General features: G+C 41.9%; 1 protein-coding gene across 1 annotated transcript in view; it reads left to right on the top strand.

The window, feature by feature from the left end:
• LOC308081532 (disabled homolog 2-interacting protein-like) overlaps window positions 1-26,157 on the top strand; it is a 237,992-nt gene that overhangs the window by 125,909 nt on the left and 85,926 nt on the right. The window contains exons 4-5 of the mRNA XM_080457900.1: window positions 19,701-19,854; window positions 22,172-22,270. Of these exons, the coding sequence (XP_080314026.1) occupies window positions 19,701-19,854; window positions 22,172-22,270 (253 nt within the window). The remainder of the gene's footprint in view (window positions 1-19,700; window positions 19,855-22,171; window positions 22,271-26,157) is intronic.

The following is a 26,157-nucleotide window of genomic DNA, read 5'->3' on the forward strand; positions in this document are numbered from 1 at the left end:
TTGAGGCATTACATTTTGTTTGACTTGGTTCCACCCATAAATATTGTGAAAATAGCAGATCTACAAGCTCAGAACGTCTCGCAATGCGAGGGGTTGTGAGCTTTTAATTAAATTTAATTAAATTTAATATTATTTGACCAAATTGTCAAATAATATAAGAAAGAGGCAAAAAAGGCAATTTTGCCTCTTTCTTATATTATTTGACAATTTGGTCAAATAATATTTGTTGATCACTTTTAATACGGTAATGGTCTTTTCTTTTTCTTCTTTTTTAGGTATTAATAAGGTCTTCTATTTCTTATATATCCTTAAATTGTCACTTCACTGTCACCTGGGGACCCCCCAAAAAAATCCTGTGGGGACCCACAGGTTGAGAACCAAATTTTCTGGGTATTTTCTTTTTTTCAGTATAATGTTTTGTTATCTAAATACCCCTGTACAAAGTTAGTTACATAATATGCCTTTAATTTAATCAGTCCTAAATGGATAGTGAATATTTATTTTGGTGTACACGGTTGACCATGTTGACCCCCCCCCCCCCCCCCCCATCCCTAATGCGGACATGCCATTCCTCCTCCTCCTGTAAAAGCTTCCTTCCCCCCTGTAAATAAATGAATGACCTCCTTTGTATGGAGCAGTTTTCTGCTCTGGCATCCACACACAGCAGCACTCAATCTGGCCTCTTCTCCACTACAGTATGTGAACAGATGCTGTGCTGGTGATTATTCATCATAAAAGTGGTCTCACACACTGTAAGTCGTCTGCACCTTTCATTCTTCCATCTTATCTGGTGCAGTGCTGCCTGGGGGCAGAGTCTCTCTCTCTCTGGTACCCCCCCTCCTCCCCCCCCCCCCCCTCTCTGTGATGTAATCTTTCTTTTGTCTCATGTGCATTAGGCCAGTGGTTTTCAAAGCGCCCAGGGCGGGGGGGGGGGGGGGGCCTTTGGAAAGAGTGTAAAAAAAAAGAAAGTGTAAAAAAAGGAAGGAGAAAAAAAATTAAGAAATCATTAATAAATAATACAAATATCAATTATTGTCAGTTAAATGACACAATTTTTATTTTGTCTCATGTGTAGTAGGCCAGTGGTTTTCAAAGTGCCCAGGGGAGGGGCATTTGGAAAAAGTGTAAAAAAAAAAGTTTAAAAAAAAATAATAAAAAAATCATATTTATTATAAATATCAATTATTGTATCAGTTAAATGACTTTTATTTTGAGCATGTCGTTAATGTCAAAATTCTTTAAAAAAAACATTTCAAAATGTTTTCAAACATTTTAGAAAATAGTTTGCGTCGATTTGCGACGCGACATGTTGTGGGCTTGTAGACCATTTATTTTCCCAAAGATCTAAGAAAATAAATAATAATAGTCCATTTTGCAATAGAGGGGAGAAGATTGGTAACCCATCCAAGGCATTAGGCCACTGGTGCTGGGGGACGCTGAAAACTAAAACCCATGCAGGTCAGGAGGACTCTAATGCATCTCTGGACTGACACAGACTTCACTTGGGTCACTCCGGTTTACTTTCTAAACGTATTAGTTTAAACACACCTCTCCATCTCTGTCTGTCTGTCTGTGTGCCTGTCTGTCTGTCTGTCTGTGTGCCTCATCCTCATGAAGGTGAAGAGGTTTCATAACAGAGTCTTTTATTCAGTGCTGGTCTAGTGTAGCAGTGAGTGTGGGGAATCTTCTGTAATGGTTAGGGGAAGAGGATTATGGTGTTGCCGTCACACTAAAGCTTGGTTTATATACTAATATGCACAAATAGCAGATCTACAAACTTACAACGCGCCGTGGATGCGATGTGTTGTGAGTTTGTAGAGCGGGTATTTTGATTTTGTCAAGCATAACATGCTGCTCAGAGATTAAAGATAGCTTTTTCTTGGCAATGTCTTCTTAGTTGCTTAAAAGGGGGAATTCCGGCCAAATTTGACCTGGACTTAATTTTCCTGTGTTTTCCAAGCCTGGAAATGTTCTAATCAAGTGCCTCAGTTTAGAGAGCCAGACAAGTGATCTCTATTGAAATCTACAATGCCTTCTGGTGGGGAGTATAAAGTACAAAACGATCGCTATATCACCCAAAACATGTTATTTCCAACTCTGACATGCTAATTCCTCCAGTGCTAATGCCTCTAATTAAAACATTTGGACATTTCTGTCTTGCTAGTTTTGATGACTAGTTTGGTAGACAACGTGTCCTTGTTTTGCATGAGTAACTTACAAATGCAGTAACTTGTGAATATTTCATGTAGTCAGAATTTGACCCACAGAGTAGAATATACACAAGTTTTGGCTGTTTGAATCGTAAGTTAACTTTAGACAATTAATTTGAGATTTAAATTAGTTGGAAGATAACTTAAACCCATTTGATTTTAGCTATATATTGTCTCTGTCGGGTGAAAACTTCATATGTTCAAAACTGTTACTTTTCGCTTTGCGCCGCATTTCGAGCTTGTAGATCTGCTACTTTCGATGCTTTTGTGTGACGCTGTAGTATGATCAAGTAAGGCATGGATTTACAAAAAAACACATCAAATATGGTTTCTGGCCGAGTAGCAACGATATAGCAACATTCGGTTTTCAAAAAAAGGATTTAGAAGACATTTGTAGAATCGGCCTCAGGTCTTAATGGGTTAATAGGTTAACCCCGGCGTCCCTATTTTGAGCTTGTCATTACAGGCGCAAATTGTCAGAACTTGCCAGACAGCAGAAATAGGGGTGACCTGATAGCCTGAAGTGGGTAGGGTGCATAGTATACCCCATGGGCCCAATGCCCTTATCAGTGAGTCCCCGGTTTGAGTCCCAGTTGGCCGGACCACTTGCTGAATGTAATTCCCCTTCTCTTTATCTCCGCATTTCCTTCTCTCTCTCTCCTGTCACTGTCAAAATAAAGGCTTAAAAAAAGAATAATCTAAAACCCCCCAAAAATTCGAAAATAACCCATCTATCTTCAAGCAACGCATCGTGTTGTGACCTTGTAGACCGGCAATTTTTGCAGCTAGACACCCATCATATACATGAGTCGACAAAGTATATGAAATAGGGCCTCTGAAGTGGTATTAAGGTTAAGTTATACTTGACCGGTTCGACAATTGTCGCTGCACAAAAATGATTTTCAACTTTTGGGTATTTTTGTGGAGTGACACTTTTTTAAAAGGTTGTGTGGGTGAAGAATACTAGACTTTAGCAGCTTAGAGAGTTGAAGCCAGGTTAGAGCGCTGGCTGCTCTGTTGTGTTGGAACTGCAGTGGTTCCCAAAACGTTTTAGCCTCGAGACCCAAAAAGAGAAATCTGATGTCGTCTCCCTAGGACCCAAACTAGTGAAAATGGCCGATCTACAAGCTCACACGTACATTGTGAGCTTGTAGATCTGCTATTTTCACTACTGCTTAAATGTATTTTTTTTTCTCAAATGTATAGAATTTCTTTCATTTTTTCCAATCTATTTTATGAAATAATTTTGATTTTTTTTTAAATTAGTTTTAAATGTATGAGAAAAATCTAACATTTTGGAAATAATAATAATTAAAAAAAAAAACATTTAAGAAACTAAAAATAAAGGCATAGTATTTACTCACGACCCACAGATGGGTCTGCAACCCACAGTTTAGGATCCAGTTACAATATACTGCATCTGATAAGAAACCTGATTGGTTGCCAGTTGCCACAGTGTTTGTTTGGGCTCTAAAGGCCCGTCCTATCCACATGTCAGCAAGTTCCACACACACACACACACACACACACACACACACACACACACACACACACACACACACACACACACACACAGTCACACACACCCATCCCGTTCTGCCCCGCTGCCCTCTGACAGAATCCTCCCTCTTTTCCTTGCCGTCTTTCAGCCTGTGTGTGTGTGTGTCTCACTCACTGTGGGTGTGGGACGCATGGAGCTTTGTTTTGCTGCCTGGCTGGATGTTCATTCCAGTGCAGATGTGATGACTGACAAGCCACTGGCTGCTACATTCCTATCAACACATACAGCAGCACGCACACGCAGTAGTATGCCTTTTCTCTGTGTGCACCACACCAAAAGACCTCGTTGTACTGATAAACAACATGAAATATTAGGACGTGAGTGTTAAATACTGTACTTAAGTTGACATGAAGGGCTGCAGACATATGAATTACTTTCGACCTGGCATACATTTTGGTATGCCGTGTTGATCAATTGAATACATAGGACCACAATGGACGCAAGTCCCCAGGACTTATTTGTGTTATCCTTTTAGCTTTAATGTCTTAACGGTACCATGTGCTGTTTTACATTTCCGACTAATGAAGTATTCAGTCAATCAAATTTGGGCATGTCATCATTGTAGGCGAAAATCTAAATTTTTGAATCTTTTTGAAAATTCATCATTGTCATCAAATTTTTCTAAAAATATAGCTAATCTACAAGCTCAACGCGTTGTGAGCCTGTAGTAGATGGTCGTTTTTTTTGCTATTCAACATACTGTAGGGCTGGTTTACTTACTGTATGCTGGGAGTGCAGCGGACCATAATGATTCTTTATTCGTATCATGAAAATATCATGATAGACCCATTAAGACCTGGAACGCATCTGTGTCACTTTAGATGTCTTTGGCTATTCAAAAATAGCAGATATACAAGCTCATAGCGCGGCACCGAGTGCCGTGCTACGAGCTTGTAGATCTGCTATTTTTGAAAAATCTTGAAAAAAAAATGTTTTCGATTTTTTTCAAAAAACCCATTAACTGCCAGAGGTATTTTCATATTTTTTTTAGCCAGTGCCAGAGATTTTTCATTGAAAAAAAAAAAGTACTCAGGAGCCGAGATACAGAATTTTTAAGTTAACAAGGAAGTGGATAGCAAGGAAGTCTTTGGGTCAAATTGGGGAAGAAAAATAAATAAAAATTAGTTCACGTAGATCTACGCGATTGGCACGTGGCGGCTTTAAATAGGTTCGCGTAGATCTACGTGATTGGCAGTGAATCAGTTAAGAATCGCCTCAGGTCTTAATGGGTTAACACATGTGTTTGGTTCTAATGAGTGATCACATAATGTGACAGATGCACTGTGCTGTAACAGACACACTTACAGTTAGGCCTGTCACAGTTACTACATAATCGTCTAATCGCAATAATTTGAGATCATCGCAGTAATTTCGCATAATCGTCATATTTGTCAATGTTGAAACGTTCATACATTTTCAAATATATAAAAAAAAGCTGAAATAGCAGATCTACAAGTTTACAACGTGTCGTAGGTGGTCAGCTATTTCTGCCAGTCAGTAATATCTTTGTATATTTATGTTATCAGTCATATCTGACCTGTGCAATTGTTGATTATGAAGCCTAAAAGGCAAACAGAAATTACGTTTTTTTAATTCGTAATTATGTTCCAATGTTCAATGCCAAAAACCCAATTAAATCGTTGATCGCAATTATTTTTGGGACAATTAATCGTCAACGTAAATTTGTCTCGTAAATAAATCTTGACAGCCCTAGCTATGCGGAGCATAAAGACAACCGAGTGCTCTCGCGTGCGAGGAGCATGTTCATTAACCACTTGAACCCCCAGCATCCGTATTCAGGGGAGAACATTAGTTCTCAGTAGATCAGCTATTTTTGGACAAGAAATTTGGTGTAGAGAGAGAGAAAAAAAAAAGCAGTCCAAGTACAACTCTGGTCGGCTTTACTAAAGAATAGAGTGTTTAATTGGTTAATTATTTCCACCTCCTTCAAAATCCCCCCTTTCTCGCCGTCTTTAGCAGCGAACACCAACGGGGGCGTTTGTGGGAATGAATGGGGGGCCGAACGTGAACATTATGCATACATGAATACTAATGTGACATGTCATTTGTACCGCAATTGCATTACAATGGACTTAAGTGTGTGTAATTTATGTGGCGGGTCACCTTGTAACAATGACAATGAAACGGCATTATTATTACAGATGGCAAAGTCACATCTCCTCGTTAAGTGGCGTCCATTGTCTCTGTACGGCCAGCGTGACCCTCTTTGAGGGTGTGTTCCATCTCACACCGCCTCATAACCACATACTCCAGATTATTTTTTACTTAAGTAAAAGTAGCAATACCACAATGTAGAAATACTCTGTTGCAATCAAAGGTCCTGTATTAAAAAATTTACTTGAGTAAAGTATTGGCATCAAAATACTCATTATGCAAAATGTCCCATCATCTAAATCTACAAAGTAACTCATAACTAAAGTTTTCAAATCATTGAAGCGCAGTGAAAAGAACAATATTTGCCTCTGAGATGCTGTGGAGTAGAAGTATTAAGTGTTGAAAAATGGACACACAAAACAAATTGTACAGTACTTGAGTAAAAGTGGTTACTTTCCTCAACTGCCACCAGCATTACGGCACATGTAGCCCATTGTTGCCAGGTTTTGCAAGAGAAATAAGCAACCAGATCTATGAAAACAAGCCCAAAAGAAGCGACAATAGGCCACATGAGCACTTTAAACCTATACATATCGGCTATTTGATCTACAAGTGGTGCAACACGTTAGCTTGTAGATCTGCTATTTTCAAACAAATCTTTAAAAAAGTGAAGCATTTTGAACATTTTTCTAAACATTTTAATAACACAAATCTGGTACAAATAGGAGTTTGTTGACAAATACATATTAATTTGGGGGTTATTGACATTAAAAAAGTTTGTTTAAACAACATTACAAAACAAGCCCAAATAAGCGACTACACTTGGTAAACAAGCCCCCCCCCCAAAAAAAAATATGCAACCCGCGACCACCAATATTTACAAGCAACTTTACAGAAAAACAAGCCCAACCAACTTATAATAAGCAGACATGGCAACACAGATGTAGCCTCTGCTGGCCTCCTTTCTCCCCCACGTCTCCCTTCCCTTCCCCCAAACACACCATCATTTATCCCCAACCACCTCCCATGACCTTGACTACCCTCCAATGTTCTCTCTGCTCCTCTCCTCTCCTCTCCCTCTCTCTGTTTACCTGAGGTGAGGAGTTAGTTTATGCTAGGCGGATTCTTTCGCTCTCTGGCACTCATCTTTCTTTCGCTTCTTCTCTGTCACTTTTCCTCTCCGTGCGCCGGCGGGGGGGGGGGGGAGGGAGGGGGGGAGGGAAGGGTTTTCTATATCGCTGTCATGGTAAATATGGAAATACTAATATGTGCTGTATAATGTTATTTAACCCATTAAGACCTGGAACTGTGTCCTTTTTAGATTTGAGCTAAAAAGCATTATTTTACACTTTTGGACTATTCAAAAATAGCAGATATACAAGTGCCGCGCTACGAGCTTGTAGATCTGCTATTTTTTAAAAATCGTGAAAATGGGAGCAAATCTTTGAATATATATATTTTTAAAGCGAACATTTTTAACTCAAATCTTTGCTTCTGGGGGTCCCTGGAACAAAATATTTTGATGTGGGGCGGAGGCAAAATAAATATGATTTCGGGGGTCCTTGACATGAAAAAGATCGAGCACCACTGATATAGAAACATACGTTTTTCAGAATACTGTTGAGATTTAGGAGACATGTAGAACCGGCTTCACATTAAAACCGGGAACGCATTTGTGGAAGGACTTAAACCATTATTTTAAAAAGTTTGAGAACCACTGATATAGCAACATAGGTTTTTTTCAGAAACCTGTTAGCATTTAGAAGACATTTGTATATGCGGCTCTGGATTGAATGGGTTAATTTACTCCTTTTCATCATTATATTCTGGAAACATCTGCTATATTGTAACTTACTTCTTGTCCCAAAAGAACCCTCTGCTAGCTGTGCGTAAGCCCCAGGCTATAAGGTGTCGGCACAGTCTTCTTTTGTCTTCTGGCCAACAGCTGTGCCTAAAAGCTGTCGTCTTCTACCACTGTCTTGAATGTCCCTCCCTCCCTCCAATGTTTTGGAATGGTTCAAAGGGCTTTGTGAGACCCATGTTGGGGTGTTTTCGGGCAGAGAGCAGAGGGAGAGAGGAGCGATTTCGCGGTCCTTTCAGCCTAGCAAGCAGAAAGAACTGTCGGACGCTGCTGTGAGGATCTTCTTCAAATAATAAACCTTGTCTTATTCCTTCCCCCTGCGTGGGTCAGTTAGGTCATTTTTCCACGACATCCCCCGGGGTGGAGGGGAAATAGTTTCTTTTTTTTTTTTTTAAACTGCTTAACCCGGCAGATAGCTGCTCAGATGGCTCTGGTGAAGCGCACCGGGTGTTCAGGAATAAAGTGTCTTGCTCAGGGACACTTTTGACACTTCAACTGGAGCGAACCGAGCGTTGAACCAGCGGCCTTGTGATTCCTAGACGGACTGTCTCCCCACTCAGCTACGGTCGACCCACTCTCCTCTCCTCTCCTCTCCTCTCCTCTCCCCATCTCTCCCCATCATCCACCGTTCATCCCACTGCTCTAGTTTAATTCCTGGCCATCTAAATATTTTAGACGCTACGCAGGAATTGGAGCACAGATTTGACCACCAGCCCTAGAAACTTGCGGTTGGCTCCCACACGAAGGGACTATATAAAGCCCTGTAGTCAAATATGTAATTAAAAAGGTCAGGGCCTTGTGTCACTGTCGGAATTAGAGGGAATGCGACATGGGGGGGGGAGGGAGGGGGTGGGGATTGTGCAGTGCAGTAGAGTGTACAGTGAAAGGACACACACACACACACACACACACACACACACACACACACACACACACACACACTATCTCTTCCTTCATCTCTGCTGCAATATGGACGATATTCATTGTTTTTCCTTGACCACCAACTCTGAGCGTTATTTCAGATTTCTTTGGCTATTCAAAAAAAATGCAGATCTACAAGCTCATAGCGTGGCACTGAGTGCCACGCTACGACCTTGTAGATCTGCTTTTTTGGAAAATATCTTGAAAATGTGTGCAAAATCTTTGAATATATATATCTTTTAAAGCGAACATTTGAAACACAAATGTTAATAAATCCTAACAGTTGGTGCTCTAACCTTTCCTTGTCAAGGACCCCCAAAAATGTTCGCTTTAAAACATATATATATACTGTATATTCAAAGATTTGCAAAAAGATTCCACGATTTTTCAAAAAAAAAATTGCAGATCTACAAGCTTGTATATATGATATCTTTGAATAGCCAAAGAAATCTTTAAATGACACAGATGCGTTCCCGGTCCTGATGGATTAAAGCGTTCTGGTTCCATTTGCACACCGAGTGCCGCGCTATGAGCTTGTAGATCTGCTATTTTTGAAAAATCGTGAAAATGTGTGCAAATCTTTGAATATACATTTTTAACTCTTATTCTTTGCTTCTGGGGGTCCCTGGCACTAAACATTTTGAGATGGGGGTCGTCGGCCAAATACATATAATTTTGGGGGTCCTTGACTTGAAAATGTTTGAGCACCACTGATATAGAAACCTACGTTTTTTTTTCAGAATACTGTTGGGATTTAGAAGATATTTGTAGAATCGGCTTCAGGTCTTAATGGGTTAACATTCAGGAGTTTAATACTGTGCACAGTAACTCGTCCCGGTGCTGGTTATCAACCTACTAATGTCGGGCCTCTCTCTCAGAATACACCGGTGACTCATTTAGGAATCTTTGTTCCACCGTCTGCCAGCTAGTCAACACGGTTCAGCACTGCCCTCCATGTTCAATAGAAATCCATTTAGGAGAGGCAAGAGAGACGGGAGTAATGGGTTCAGAGTGAGTCTGGAGGACCACACCCATGGAGTCAGGACCTGGTCGACTTATAGTCTGTACTTCCTGTAAAAAAAAAAATAGAGCCCATCTGATAGTCTCTCTTGATCTGGAATCTGATACAGTATCAAATTCCAGGCCCCATGAAGGCGTCTAAGCACTTAACCCATTGAGGCCTGAGGTTCCGATTCTGCAAAAATGTCTTCTAAATCCTAACGGTTTTCTGAAAAAAACGTATGTTTCTATATCAGTGGTTTTCAAACTTTTTCCATGTCAAGGACCCCCAAAATGATATGAATTTGGCCGCGGACCCCCATCTCAAAATATGTTGTTCCAGGGACCCCCCAGAAGCAAAGATTTGAGTTAATGTTTGCTTTAAAAGAATATGTATATTGAAAGATTTGCACACATTTTCACGATTTTTCAAAAATAGCAGATCTACAAGCTCGTAGCGCGGCACTTGGTGCCGCGCTATGAGCTTGTATATCTGCTATTTTTGAATAGCCAAAGTGTAAAAGAATGTTTTTTTAGCTCAAATGAAAAAGGGACACAGATGCGTTCCAGGTCTTAATGGGTTAAACCTCTAACAAACTTGGCTGCCGTGGGGTTGCTACACTAGAGACCATGCATGTGCAGATATGGCATGAGATAGGCCGGCTTAATGTACTGAAACGCCTAAATGAAAGGGGTCTAACACCCCCCCCCCCCCCTTCCCCGCCCTTAAAGTTGTATGTCCTTCTTTCCACTAACAATCACAGCTATTACTACAACGGTACAGTGCAGTGCAAGGTCACATTCCTTTGTAGCAGCAAAAACAGTAGACATATAGTGTCATGCTATTTTGTGAACCTTCCCACATTTAAAGACCCACTCCCCTCACAATTGTGTGTTTTTCTTTTTGGTTTATGAAGATCCTTGTGGTTTCTTGCGCTCTGCATATCTCCAAAGCATTAATATTGTTTTGCTACTAAAATCAGAAACAGGTCTGACGCAGAGCACACAAACTCGGAGGAAACTCGCACACCGAATGGCAATCAGATCCTCACTGAATGCAGCATTAGTGAATGAGTGCTGTAAAGTATACAGGGACGTTCAGAGACAGAAAACAAGCGCTCCCTCAACAGCCCAGCACCATCACTCTGGGTCCAACTGAGGAAATGCCTTGCTTGTTGTTTCGGTCGCAGTGCGTTCGGTGTTTATGTTTGGATGTTCTCTGTGGATACCACATTTTGGAGGATCCTAACATGCGTAATTCACAGAATACTAAGATGGGGCAAAGAGGGGAAAGCTCCTTTTTAGAGACATTATTTTGGGGGGAGAAAAACACTTGACATTGTAAATGTATTGAACAGAGATGATTTTTCTGAGGATTTAAACCACACCGTGGTAGATGTGGACAGGGACTTAAATGACCGCCAAATGCAAAAAACAACGTATGGCGAAGCTTTTGACCTAAAACGTCTAGACCCAGTCCACCACAGGGGTAGACGGGCAGTGTAGCAGAGCAAGATTCCTCTGCAGTGTCAAGACCACTGACTACATTATATAAGCAGGATGTACTGTTGGCACTGTGCTCACAGTTACACCCTGTTCACTGTACTGTTGACAAGACACTTTGTTGTTACCTTAACACCAGAATTTCCGATGATGACTGATATGCACTTCCAAAATCCAGCCTGATGTTGTACCACGTGCCCTCTCCAAAAAAAACGCCCCCCACAAACACACCACAAAGCTGCATCCATTCCACACAATGGCTTTATTACCGTTGTGGAGTTGTGCATGTGTGTGTGCAGTCTGTGTGCACGTGCAAACACTGCCTTACTGTGCCATCAGTAATTTTGAGGGGGCATTGCAAAGAAAACCACAGCCTACAGGACAAAAACTAGGCAGTTGTTTTTATTATACAACCAATTCTGCAGCGGTATAATTTGGTGAAATTCTACAAGCTCAAAACACGTCGCATCACTATTTCCACTATTTTCAAAAATGTTTGAAAATATATGAAATTCTTTCAACATGGAAATGATTATGACGATTATGAAAAAAAAATACACATGTATGGGGGTCCCTGGCACAAAATCTTTTCTGATCTGTTTGCCGAGTACATATTCATTTGGGGGGTCCTTAAAGTTTGAGAACCACTGATTTTTAAACAACATTTAGGAAACAAGCCCAAATAAGCAACTACACTTTTAGAAACGAGCCCAAAAAAAGAAACGCAACCCACAAACTACCAATATTTACAAGCTACTTTGGAGAAAAACAAGCCCAAAATTGCTTAAAACAAGTAAACTTGGCAACACTGATCGACACGACAGCTCACACTTTGACAGCGCGGGTGAATTGCGGGAGGCGTGAGCGAGCGCTGCCAAAGTCCTACTCAGGAGTTTGCAGTGTAGAATCCCCAGTCTCGTGGGGAGCTCTTCGCCTGAGTCAGGCTGTCAGGACAGGCTGAGGAGAGGAATATTGATGCTGGGGGGTTCATGATCTGTGGAGCGTGGATCAGAACCAAGGACCATCCACTGTTTCGCTGCAGATCCCACAGAGCTCTGCTATAGCCGGCCCCGGTGCTGCTGCTGCTGGATAGCTCCACCTCATTTGACTCCCTCTGTTCTGCCCGGTACCCGGCCAGCCAATCACAGAATGGAGCTACGGCATTAAAGACACTCCCACCACCAGCTCTTACAGCTGTGGTTTGCGGTGTAGGCTAGAGAGAGGCTCTCAAAGGCCTCATCTCTGGAGTCAGATTGGAGCGTTGTACCTTTCTAAATGACTAACCAAGGGTTAAAATACAGTGGTTGCAAGGGAGAACGGACATGTGCGGTTGCCGGTTACAGTGTAAACGAGCTGTCACTCTGAGTATTTAAATAACAGGTCATTTAAATAACGCAAATATCTTTTGTTGTGATTTATTCAGGGTGCAATTTGTGTTTGTGTGCGAGTGTTGTTCATTCATGCTTGTTGGTGTTGAGAGAGAGCGGAGAGACGGAGAGAGAGAGCATGGAAGATGGAGAGATAAAAGTAGAGAGAGCTCAGACCATTGTCCATTTTCACACTGGGGGAAGTGGATTTAACAGCAGAGCTGGTTGACTGTACAAAGGACTGGCTGCAGTTGATAATGTGCCATTAGAGCTGCTGCTGCCGTTTAGCTGGTGAATGGTGATATTTTAGTCCACTGACTCACACATGATGCACAATGGATTAGTGTCCGGGCTCTCTGTGGAGGCGTCATTAAAACAATATTTTCTCTCATTACACCAATGACCCCCATCAGCATGCCAGTAGGCTAGTGTGGCTCTCAAAGTGGGGTCCTTGACCTTGATGGGGTTCCAGGGGGTCCCCGGCTAAATTAGGCAATTCATTGCATCAAAATCAGTTGAACCACCTATATACGTCTATAAGCTCACAGTGCGTCACATTGCGATTCTTGAAAAAAAATGGTGCTGTATCATTTAGTAGAGCGTTGGAAATAGTTTATATTAGAGATGGTGCAACTGTTTGTTTCCTTTAGTTTATTTTCGAGTTGCGCCCATTAACTTGTAAGCATAATATCAATACTTTAGATGACAGGCGATATTATTATTATTATGATGTCAAAGTGACTGTAGTTACTCTGCCTCCGTCTGTCTGCACTCGAGGGAGTAACATATGTGTGGTATTTCACTTACCACGGTACAAACGGTGGGCGGAGCAAGATGGAAGGCTCCAAAGTTGACTTGATTACAGCTTATTTGAACTCCATACGATCTTATACCTCCATGAGTACGGGTGCTTTATTTAATTTTTCTTCACAACAACCTGTAGACTAGTGGTTCTCAAAGTGGGATCCGGGGACCCCCAAGAGTCCTTGGGTGGGTTCCGGGGGTTCCCCAGCAAAAGCAGTTTACATCACAATCATATTAACCACTTCATCCATTTAAATTGTGGCTATTCAAAATGGCAGAAATACAAGCTTGTACATTTGCTTTTTTTTTTTTTTTTACGTAAATCTTCTCTTCTGGGGGTCCCTGGAAAAAAATATTGTCCAATGCGGGTCCGCATCAATTTGAATCCTTGACATGATGAAGTTTGAGAACCACTGCTGTAGACGATGCGCTCTCGAGTAATCATATTATTTTTGTCTGGATCAGTGGCAGGGGTGTCGAGTAGGACACCCACTGGTTGACAACGTTAATGGTTATTGAAATAGATGAGCAGCGGCACCACATCAATGGACGGCACACGCAATGAATTAAATGGAATCAAAGTAGGCTATGCGCATGCACTCAGGCCAAATACATATCATTTTGGGGGTCCTCGACATGAAAAGGTTTATGCACCACTGATTTAGCAACATACGTTTTTTTCAGAAAACTGTTAGGATTTAGAAGACATTTGTAGAATTGGCCTCAGGTCAATGGGTTAAAGGGACTTAACAGGACCACACAGTCCCATAATTGTCTACCAACTGTTGGTAGTCATGGCTGCCAGTTCCCACCTGATGTTGTGTGGGAGTCCAGACTGCTCCAGACCGTACTTGATAACCGCTAGCTTGCATAACGTCTTCAGGCTAGGACTCAAGTCTAGGATATACAGGTGTTCACCCTGTACAGGGTTTGTGTAGTCTCTGTCCCCTCCTCCAAAGAGGATGATACGACCTCCAACCATGCAACAGCACATAGAATACATCTCTGAACACAGGCCTTTCCCCTTGGGCTCAACCGTCCTCCAGGAGAAGGACTCTGGATTGAATTTCCAAATATCAACATGGTGGTAGCCACCACATATGTACAGCTCTCCATTGTGGACAAAGGTTGAATGGTACGTACGTCCTTCTGGAAGAAGCTGTGCAGATTCAGAAGGTGTGCTCAGCCAGCAGTTGGTCTCTGTGTCAAACACTCTGATGTTGTTGCCAACCTGGCCACCAAATACAAACATCTTTGTCCCGATGATGGTGGCAGAGTGCCACGATGAACCGGGTGGTGGTGTGTCTCTGGTGTTAATGAAAGACCAGACCATTGTGGCGGTGTCCAGCTTGTAGATGTCATTGTTGTATCCATTGAACTGCTGGGTGTTTCCTCCAAAGACATACATGACCTTCCCCAACACACATGCTGAGTAGCCGCTTTTCTTCTCTGGAACAGACCCAGAAATCTTGGGCGTGGACCATCTGTGGGTGTCGACATCAAATGCATAAAGAACATTGCAGTTGTCCCCAGTGATGTGGTTGTCCCCAATGATGTTGTCCACTATCTTCACATTCACAACCCCCCCAAATATGTAGATGATGGTATCTCCTATCAGCACAGCTGTGTGGCCACAGCGCATGGATGGAACCTTGAGGGGACCCTCTCTTCCGTATGTCACTAGGGGCAACGTCATCCAACGCAAAAGCACAGTGTTGAAGACATGCACATCAATCAGGCTGTACCTGTAGGTCTCCCTAGAGAACCCCCCAAAGGAGTACACGTTGTTCCCCACTGACACAGCAGCATGAAAGGATCTATTTGGACCCCCTTTCAGATGCATGGCCCAGTGAAACATTTCACACAGCTTCCCAAGATCTTCAACGGCTTCTTTCCTGTCTCACCGTTATAAGAAATCAGCAAATCCCTCCCGTGTCCTCGATTGCGACTGGACCCGTCTGAGGAGTGGAGTCCTACTTGATGCCTATTTGAAGGCCAATCTATGATGCCAGTCATCTCCATATTTGGACTAAGTGTCCGCCCAAGCCGCCTACCCAAGAGGGTTTATTTGTCACTCAGTCAGAGAAGCAGCAAAATTGTGATGTGGCATCATGCAACTGCGCCAACAATAACAATGTAAACTAGACGCGTCGCAATTATGGGAAATTGCAAAGTGTGGTTGCGCCGTCGCCGGTCGCAGGTTGCCGCCGCCCGGACTTGAGGAATATGCTTGGAGGAATACCGTCGGTGGTCGCGTGACGTACCATTCGAATTTGGTGCTGATTGGATCCTGTGTTCGTGATACATGGCGTTTTGATTTGAAGAAATAGGCCCCTCCCACTAAAATAAATAAGCCCCTCCCACAAATGTAGCGGGCCAATGACATCATCATGTCACTCCTGAGATCACCTGCTTTTCAATTTGAGAGGAGTGATCCCCCCAAAAATCATGTTTTTGCATCAAACGGTTACGTTTTGCAGAGTTGTGGCGCCCCCTATGGGTCAAAGTGGAAATGCTTTTGGGGATTCGTTGAGTAAACCACCCTCGACATGTGATTCAAATTTGGGATCGATTGTACGTTTCGTTCGTGATTTTTGGCATTTTTGGTAAAACGGGCTCCTCCCGCTAACTTTGGAAGCCAATTACGGACGAACGGTAAGGACTATCAAAATTCTGTTTCGGTCCAGATTATTGCATGGGTCCAGAGATCATGTGTACCGATTTTTGTGAAATTTGGAGAAAATATGTGGGAGGAGGAGCTAAAAGTGTGTTTTGAAGAACATTCAAAATGGCGGAAAATCTACCCAGACGCAAATGGGCGTGGCCTATATGGGGAGATGCGTCGTGACCCAAGGAATCCAGGTGAAAGGACAGTTTTATTTTACGACCTACGGTTCAAGAGTTATAGGCCAAAACGTAAAGGGGGCTGTTATAGCGCCACCATGAGGCCGACTGGTGTAATTATTTTTTCAATAATTTCGGACTAAATGATGAACCTTCCCTCCAAATCTGGTAACTCTAGCTCTTACGGTTTCAGAGGAAAAAATACTTGAATTTGAGTTTTTTCACTTTTTCATTAAAGCGGATGGGGAAATTTAATGCACTAATAAATCAATATCAATTAAACTATTTAACCAATCTCTTAGCAAAATACAAGCGCACGATTCCCGGTCAAGACGGTCATTTTGACATATGCCACTAAATTGGGAAAAATAAACTGTGGGAGGAGATGCAGCCCGAAATAAAGTTTATCTATAAAGAAATAAAGAATAAAGTTTCTGTATAACAATAGTCTGGTTGCCCATTCGGGCAACCACACTAACTAGAAAATGTGCTCCTCGGAGCACAGGTCTCCGCCAGTACTGTTCCTGATTAATCCTGTCTTACCTATTTATGTTACATATTGTCACGTGTCACTTGACCAATGTTAGCTTGACCAATGTTACCTCACTTCAAAAACCATTAATGGCTTTTTGAAGTGACACACCTATTTATAGGATTTTATTTCGTCATGCGTCTCGCTAGCCAATCAAAAGCATTGGTGACAACATATTGTCACGTGTCACGTGAAGCTTGACCAATGTTAGCTTGGCTAGGGGGGGGGGGGGGACACACAGCGGGACGGGAACGAAAACATACTCTCCACCTCTGGCGGAGACAATGACAACGTCATAATAATAATAGTACTGAATATAAAACAATGTCCCTGACTTGTGGATTTCAGATTTCATGTGACCAGCCTGTGACATCAGTCATTTATGACGTCAGTCGTCAATCTGTGACAGTGGTTATCAAACCTTTTCATGTCAAGGACCCCCACATTGATATGTGTTTGGCCGCGGACCCCCATTTGAAATATTTTGTGCCAGGTACCCCCAGGACAGAAGATTTGTGTCCAACACTTTCAAGATTTTTCTTTTTTAATATAAAAACATTGCAGATGTACGAGCTTGTACATATGCTATTTTTGAAGCGCCAAATTTAGCTGGGGACCCCCTGGAACCCCCCCCCCTCAAGGACCCCTGGGGGTCCCCAGACCCCCACTTTGAGAACCACTGGTCTATGATATAACTGTTACGTGTGACTCCCATTTTAGACCAGGTTTCAATCAGAGAACAGGATGCAGCAGGATAAACTGCGGAATTGAAAGTGACGAAGCAAAGAAAATGAACAGACAAAATTGCAACTGGAACAATATATTCTCTTTACTGATTGGATGAAAATTGGTGACCCACCTGAAAATAGAGCTGGAGAGAGCCGGGGAGACCCCGTGTTACTGAACAAACACTCGGTGATAGCAATGATAACTATCAGAATATAGAGCTTTAACTTTTTAACGAAACATTAATTACAGCGCCATTAACATAATGTTTGAGTCACTGTTTGAATGTGACACTCATCGTTAGTTCACCTTCACCCTGTGTCATGAATTGGAAAATGATGTCACTGAATGCTTTGATCTCATCAGTTAACCTGGGCAAAACATGACTCAGCAATTGGGGTGGTATGACACTGTAAAAAGCTTAATTTATTGACGTTATTCGGCCTGCTGGTTCATACTGCTGGTTCATACTTATGGTACGTAAGTATGAACAAATGACACGAACCCAATTCAGTAACAAGTGATTTATTTGTGTTTCCATGTCGGTATCATAACCCCGAGCCTCAAAGACAATCTGGGAACCCATTTGGTTAAAAAAAAAAAAACAGGAATTTGGTTTGGCTCCTCCCCTTTCTTAGTCCACTTCCTCCTGGGTGCTTCTGTGTTTATTCCTACTAGCAACAACACTACATGTTTAGGGCAGCCGTGGCGCTGAGTGCTGACAGTTTCTGCTGTTAGCAGAATCTGTCTTGAGAGATTAGCACAAAGGTGACAACATGCAAATTGACATTCTTCGATTCAAGCTTTGTCTGAGAATAGCAGACCTACAAGCTCACAACGCGTTGCGAGCTTGTAGGTCGGCTATTCTCGGCCGTTCTCAGCCGTGCGACGGAGCCTAATTTATGATAAATTAGGCTTTAGGCTGTCAGTTGTTGATGAGAGTTGTGTCCTCCTGTCACCTGTGACGATGTCCTTTTACTTACAACCGCTTTTTGTATAATTTTACAACACAAGCTTGCCATTTGAGATGGTGTGTGTGTGTGTACTTGTATTACCATACTTGTGAGGGCCGAATGTCCCCACAAGTATAGCAGAATTTGTGAAATAGGACATTTGCAAGGAGAATTTCCCTGGTCCTTTTTTATGGTTAAAAAAAGATAGAGTTAGGGTTTCAATCAGGAAAAGATTGAGGTTAGGATTGGACATTTAGAGGTAAGGTTTAGTTAGGGGTTAGGGTTGGAGTTATTCAGAAGATAAGCAGTTCTACAAAGCTGACAACGTGTCGAAACGCGGCTCGTTGTGAGCTTGTAGATCTGCTGTTTTCGACTTCAGGGTTAGGGTTAAAAAGGGCATTTATAAAATCGCTGTCCTAAAATGTTGATGTTCTCCCAAGGGGGGGGGGGGGGGGGGGGTGTGTGTGTGTGTGTGTGTGTGTGTGTGTGTGTGTGTGTGTGTGTGTGTGTGTGTGTTACAGAGAAGTCAAGTTTTCTCTAACGCTGACTTTGTGGTGAGAAGAGCATTGTATTCTGTTTGGTTCCTGTCGTCTGCAGCCAGTCACACAACTGCTTTCTCAGCTGTTCTTTCCCTGCTGTCTGATACAGGCAGTACATGGGGTCTACCACATTGGTTCAAAAAGTGGGGTCCAGGGCCGGGACCAGGGGGATCCCCAGCAAAATGTGTTAATATAGCTGATCACAATCATTTTAACCATGTTTCATACTTTGGCTATTCAAAAATAGCAGATCTGCAAGCTCTATGAGCTTGTAGATCCGCAGCCAAATACATATAATGGTGGGGGTCCTTGACATGAAAAAGTTGATCAAAACATTATCATTTCAACGGTCCCCCTATTTCCTCTTCTTCTGCACGACACTCTTTGTACGACGAAGTAGGGTGTTAATTTACACCAAAAAAACATAGAATGTTGAATATCGTCTCTGTCGGGTGGAAACCTCATATATCCAAAAACTGTTAATTTCCAGGATTCAAATTCAAAAGTAGCAAAAGTAGCCAATCCACAAGTTCTAAATGAGCCGCGTTTCGAGCTTGTGGATCTGCTACTTTTGCTACTTTTGTGTGACGCTGTAGTATGATCATGTAAGCCGTTAAATTTACGAGAAAAAAACACACTAAAAGGTTAGAATGTGGAGATGAGAGGTTTCTTCCCGACAGCCACCGATACGGAGATACAAGGTTTCTTAATCTAAATAGGGTGACTCATCTTCCTCTCCTCTTTCTCTCTCTCTCTCCCTCTCAGATCTCATCTGATGCCGAGGCTGAAGGAGTCTCGCTCCCACGAGTCGTTGCTCTGCCCCAGCAGTGCTGTGGAAGCCCTGGACCTCAGCATGGAGGAGGAGGTCATCATCAAGCCCGTCCACAGCAGCATCCTCGGCCAGGACTTCTGCTTCGAGGTGAGGGGAGGGAAACCCGTTAGCTAGCATGTTATGCTATGTGAATGAATGCATTTTTTGAAAACGTATATTTTTGGGGCTTTTTGCCTTTTATTTTCATAGTATAGTGCACTGGTTCTCAACCTGTGGGCTGGGACTCCCAGGGGGGTCCCCTCATGATTAGCTTAATTTGCAACGTTGTTTTCTCACTTAACAGTAAACAAACCAACATACAGCATAAGTGTATACAGGGTACATTTCTAAAGTGAGAATTTAAGACCTTTTTTACACCTGAAATTATTTTTTCATTGCGTCAAAAGTAATCAACAGACTACAAAAAAAAATCGTCAAACATATTACCTAAGAAAAAGGTGTAAAGAAGAGAAAATAGAAAATAGCTGATCTACATGCTCACAACACGTCGCAGTGCGAGGCGTTGTGAGCGTGTAGATCAGATAGTTTCACAGTTTTTATCTGTGGAACCGAGTCAAACATGCCTCAACTCCTACAATTCCAAGAGCTTGTCAGGGTAGTTCACATATGATTATTTTGGGGGGTCACGGCCTGAAAAGGTTGAGCAGCACTGGTTTAGTGGAGATTGACAGGAAACGTTGAGAGAGAGACAGGGAGTGACACTCAGTAAAGGGCGCTGGGCTCGGGAATTGAACCCGCGGCGCGCTGTCAGGCATCAGAGCCAGTGTTGGTGGTACGCGCCGTAACCACTCGGCTATCAGGGCCGGAACAACCACCTTTTAAAGACTATACAATTACAAATAAGGAATTGACTGTGGCCATAACATTTCAGTATACGTCCAGTCCAAGTTTTTATGTCAATATCTTCACAAATAAAACGGCATAACAGCAATATACGTATTGCTTTCTGTTCAATAAAAGTTGTGCACTTTACCCATCAGCAGTTTCACACAAAGGTTGTCAATGTTTCATCATTAAACGGAACGGTAAAATAGATTTTTTTCCATTTTCTACCACGTAGCCTTAGGGGTACTCGTTGCTGTCGGGCAGAAACCTCATATCTCCACATTTCAACCTTTTTTTAATGTTTTTTTTTGTGGTGTGAATTAACTCATTGGCCGCCATTATCGCATTAACGCGATCTAATAAATAGCGCGCTTGGCCGCCAGGATCGATCAAATCGATTCAAGTGTCAAGGTAGACTTTCTAGATGTGAATTAAATAACAAAATAACGAAACAAAAAAACACGAAAATCGCTGGCAAGGGCTGCTATGAACGAGGTTTTAACTCTGGCAGTCAATGAGTTAATGCCCTGCCCCTATCTTGTCAAAAATAGCTGATCTACAAGCGCACAACGAGCTTGCAGATTGGCTGTTTTCGGCGAAGAGATTTGGTGTATAGGGGAAAAGGAGGGGGCCCGTTATAGACCCCTGGGGGACTCCGGTCCTCTTAAGCACTTAGGATTGAAGTGGATTTAAAGCACGCCTGCACTGTTTATCTTTTGACCTTCGTTGTGTTCTCTGTCTGGTTGATATTCAAGAGGTGTGACTGTCAAACTCTATTCCAATTGGTGGAATGTAACTTGAAGTACATTTACTCAAGTACTGCGCTTAAGCACAATTTTGAGGTACATTTTTACTCGAGTATTTCCATCTTGTGATACTTCTACTTTACTTCATCTCGGAGACAGATTTGTACTTTTTACTCCAGTTCAATTTGACAGCTTAAAGGGGTAGTTCACCCCCCAAATAACTTTTTTTCTATTGATTACTCACCCCATGGAGCCTTGAATTCATGGATATTTTTTTGTTTTTGTCGCATTCCTTCCTTTATTATTTCATTATAATAAATTTAGCCCCATTGATTCCGGTAGGAGACACAAATGCATTTGTGTCTCCTACCGGAATCAATGGGGACACATTTATTATAATCAAATTATTGGCTTAGGAATGTGACAAAAACAAAAAAATATCTTTGAATTCAAGGCTCCAGATGGTCAGTAATCAATAGAAAAAAAGTTATTTTGGGGGTGAACTACCCCTTTAAGCTACTAGTTGCTACTTGCTGTACAGATTTAGATTATTAACATGCATTAACCACCGTAGCCCTATTTTGTGTCGGTGGTTAAGTAAAACTGAGTACTTCTGCTGTTTGATATTCAAGCGATGCAATTGTCAAACTGTGTGTGTGTGTGTGTGTGTGTGTGTGTGTGTGTGTGTGTGTGTGTGTGTGTGTGTGTGTGTGTGTGTGTGTGTGTGTGTGTGTGTGTGTGTGTGTGTGTGTGTGTGTGTGTGTGTGTGTGTGTGTGTGTGTGTGTGTGTGTGTGTGTGTGTGTGTGTGTGTGTGTGTGTGTGTGGGGGGCAGGTAACCACCTCCACAGGAAGCAAATGCTTCTCCTGTCGTTCGTCAGCAGAAAGAGACAAATGGATGGAGAACCTGAGGAGAGCCGTGCATCCAAACAAGGTAGGCATGATGCAGGGGGGACATAAACAAGGTAGGCATGATGCAGGGGGGACATAAACAAGGTAGGCACGATGCAGGGGGGACATAAACAAGGTAGGCACGATGCAGAGGGGACATTTAGGAGAGAACATCCACTCGCGGAAAGTATCTCCGAATGCTACTGTATGTAGAGTCTGGAACTACATCTGCCGAAATCTGAGATAGGAACCTGTCATCTGTTCGTCATTTCCATTCATTAACATATCCTGAAAAGCTAATTTTGACATTCCATTTCTGATAAGCAGCAAGCTATGTATGCTTCGACTAATTTGATTTGCCGTAGGACAAATATACACGACTGCACAGACAGACAGGGGGGAGTTTCCCCGGTAGGACGTAGCGCGTGGAAGGAACATGTTATTCCAACCAGTTCCCTTCCCCTCCATCAGGCGCCCTGGCTGTCATGGGGGAGGCGGTATAGCGACCAGGATTACTACATGTTTTTGTGAGGGTATTAACTACCCTCGGAGACACGGGGAGAACATACAAACTCCACACAGAGTAGGATCGCTTTCAGCGCTTCCTTTGCACAGACTGTATGATAGATAGACAGACTGTATGTCTTGTATGATAGATAGACAGACTGCATGATAGATAGACAGACTGTATGTCTTGTATGATAGATAGACAGACTGTATGATAGATAGACAGACTGTATGATAGATAGACAGACTGTATGACGAAAGCATTCGAAAATTGTGTGAGTCAACACTCTGGCTCAAGAGAGGAAAGTAAACTAAGTACATTTACTCAAGTATTATTACTGAAGTGCAAATTTTGAGTTTTTTTCGACGACAGACGATATAGAGTTGGGAGAAAAGTGTCTTTATGGAGACGTGAGCAGAGCGCTGGGTTTTGGGCTGTTGAACCCGACAGCCAGGTGAACTTGAACGGTGGTGTTTACATGCTGGATGGAAATGCACCTGGCTGCATCACTAATGCCTCCACTTAACAGCTCAATAGCTGCATTCAAATGAGGCCAACTGTGCACTTCCCTCTGCTGTTTTTATAATGTGGAACTGGCTGCTTTGGAGCTCATAGTTTAAAAGCTGTGTGTGTGTATATATATGCACTTGATATAACGTCTGCAAAATGTTATTCTCCTGTCGTACAGCGGTTTCCCGCGCCGGAAATAGCAGACTTATAGCCTGGTTCCATACCATAGACCCCGCCCACTCTCTGAGTGGACTGCCTCTTGGTCTGGTGAAATGTGAACTTCGTAAATGTGAACCTAGGACTTCTCCGGTACAAAATGTATTGTCCAATGAGAGTCTGAGGTGGGCGTGGGGATCCCTTAGGATTGGTTTAGGGAATTTCCAATCCCCTCTCCCTTGTAATCGCCGACACATGGAGCTAATGTCAGACTGAAGCTCCACGCAGCTTCAGTCTGATAATCAGGCTAGCAGACTTGCGGTACGAGCTCACAACCAGTCTCCTAGATTGCTGCTTACCCTCACGGGTCCAAAATGGACTCTTTAGCCTTAGGGGTCTGTAACTCTGAGAGTGTACAAATGGAACCGTCCAATTTGTACACTCTCAGAGATGTAGTGTAGACTGGGGTCCCAGCGTTATTTAAAAAATAAATAAAGACAAACTAATATATATTATACATGCATATATAACCCACCCTTCTCGATTATTCAACTAATCAAAAAAAAAGTATCAATAGATTAATATAATAGTAAATATATCCAGAAATATAGAAAATATAGTTAGCTGCAGCCCTTATTATGTCCAGCCAAGAAATGGTGCTTATCTCCAAGCATCTTCCTTCCTTCATGTAACATTAAAGAAATGACTCACTAATGACAGTGTTTTTCACACAGTTTTTTTTTCCCCCAGCAGCTTTTTTTTTTCCTGCTGTTACATTTGAACCCTATGGGAAAGCGGCCAAGCTGCCTTCTTCAAGCACAGAAAAGTTGTTTTCTTTTTCTTATTAAAAGGCGCTGATGACATGAAAACAATGCAGCGGTATGTCCAAAACCGTTAGCTTTCCAGGAAATGGAAAAGAAAGAGCCTGTGTTCCATTGGATCCAATGTAGTTATTATTTAGTCGCAAACTCTTGTTAACCACTTAAACCCCATATGGTTGATGCAGAGTCCAGTAGGGCTCTATGCTAGTGTATTTTCAGTTTTCTGTTATTGTATAATAGACGTTCGACAAGCTCACAACGCGTCGCAGCGCAGCGCGTTGTGAGCTTAACCATGGATGCTGGGGTTAAAGTGGTGAATACGTTTAATTGGTTGAATATGTATGTACTGTAACCCACTGACTTTCATTTTCAAAATATTTAAATATAGCGAAAATAACCCATCTACGAGCTCACAACGCGTTGCGATGTGACGCGCTGTGAGCTCCTAGATCGGCTGTTTTTGCCACGCTGACACGGAAAAGGAGTGGCGTCAATTTACGAAAGAACAAAAACCCATTAAAAAGTTTAAATACGGAGATACAAGGTTCCAGCCCGGTTTGTTTTGTGAACATACCTTAACCCATTAAGACCTGGAACGCATCTGTGTGTCATTTTTAGATTTCGTTGGGCTATTAAAAAATAGCAGATCTACAAGCTCATAGTGCGGCACCGATTGCCGCGCTATGAGCTTGTAGATCTGCTATTTTTTGAAAAATCTTGATTTATTTTTTTTTTTCAAAAAACTGTTAGGATTTAGAAAACATTTTTAACTCATTCAGTGCCACTGGACGTCTAAGACGTCCGTTGATATAAGCCCTGAGTGCCACTGGACGTCTAAGATGTGGAAAAACATGTTCAGAACACAAGATATGATGATTTGAAGATTTGCTGCTCCATTCACTCTTTGTTTAACTTCTTACTGAAAAAGGCTGTATCTCGGCTCCTAAGCACTTTTTTTTTTACAATGAATTTTGGCTGTGGCACTCGGAGCCAAAATTCCATAAAGAAGCTAGGCACTGAATGAGTTAAGAATCGCCTCAGGTCTTAAAGGGTTAAAGTACAACTTTTGGGAGGAAAGAATATTTAATCACCTCAAAGTTGTATTTGTCCTCAACTCCCCATGCAGGACTGTAAATCTCTCCAGCTTGGCTTTGCGGTTTTTAATTATTCAGTGATTTTTAACAGATTAGTCGTGGCTAATACCTTTGGCAGAATCAAGACAGAACTCTTTTTTTTCTCTGTTTACGTTGTGTTGCGTAACACGATGGCTGCCATAATGCAGTGTGTTATTTTAAGAATTGTTTATGCAGCACTTCTTTAATTAAAGTTAAAAACTGTAATTAGGGCTGCGACCGTTGATTATCTGCTTAGCGATTATTCTATCGATTTAATTTTTGATTAATTGAATAATCAAGAAGCAAATGTTTGAATATTTATTGTTGTATAATATTTAGTGTTGTGCGAAATAGTATCTAAGTAATATCTAAAAGCTCACGTTGTCAAAAGCTTGTATTTTGGATTTTTTTATTACAATTTAATTTTAAAAGTTAATGAAATCAATTACTTCGATTAATTGTTGCACCCCCAACTTTAGCAAAACAATAAAATGATGTAAAAATGCTAATGTTAGGCCAAAATGAAAGAGCACTGCCTGCCCCATTAAAAGACACTGTAGTGTAACAGAAATAACCACAACACTAGGAAAGAGTGATAATCTGAACAATAAAAATGCAGATAAAAATAACAAGGTTGAATGTTTCCTCAATAGCTCACTCTCCAACAACTGCAATAATATCTAATTCAAGCAAAAGCGATAATAAGTAATGTGTAATGTTTAGTCTCGCTCAAGCGATTTTAATAACCTTAGTGGAATTTAAGCTGCTACCTTTTTACATCAAATAAACACTATATAAGTGTGAGAAACAGAGTTTGCTT

The sequence above is a fragment of the Gymnoscopelus braueri genome (genome assembly GCF_963280865.1).
Source record: "Gymnoscopelus braueri genome assembly, contig: SCAFFOLD_63, whole genome shotgun sequence".
In the NCBI taxonomy this organism is placed as follows: domain Eukaryota; kingdom Metazoa; phylum Chordata; class Actinopteri; order Myctophiformes; family Myctophidae; genus Gymnoscopelus; species Gymnoscopelus braueri.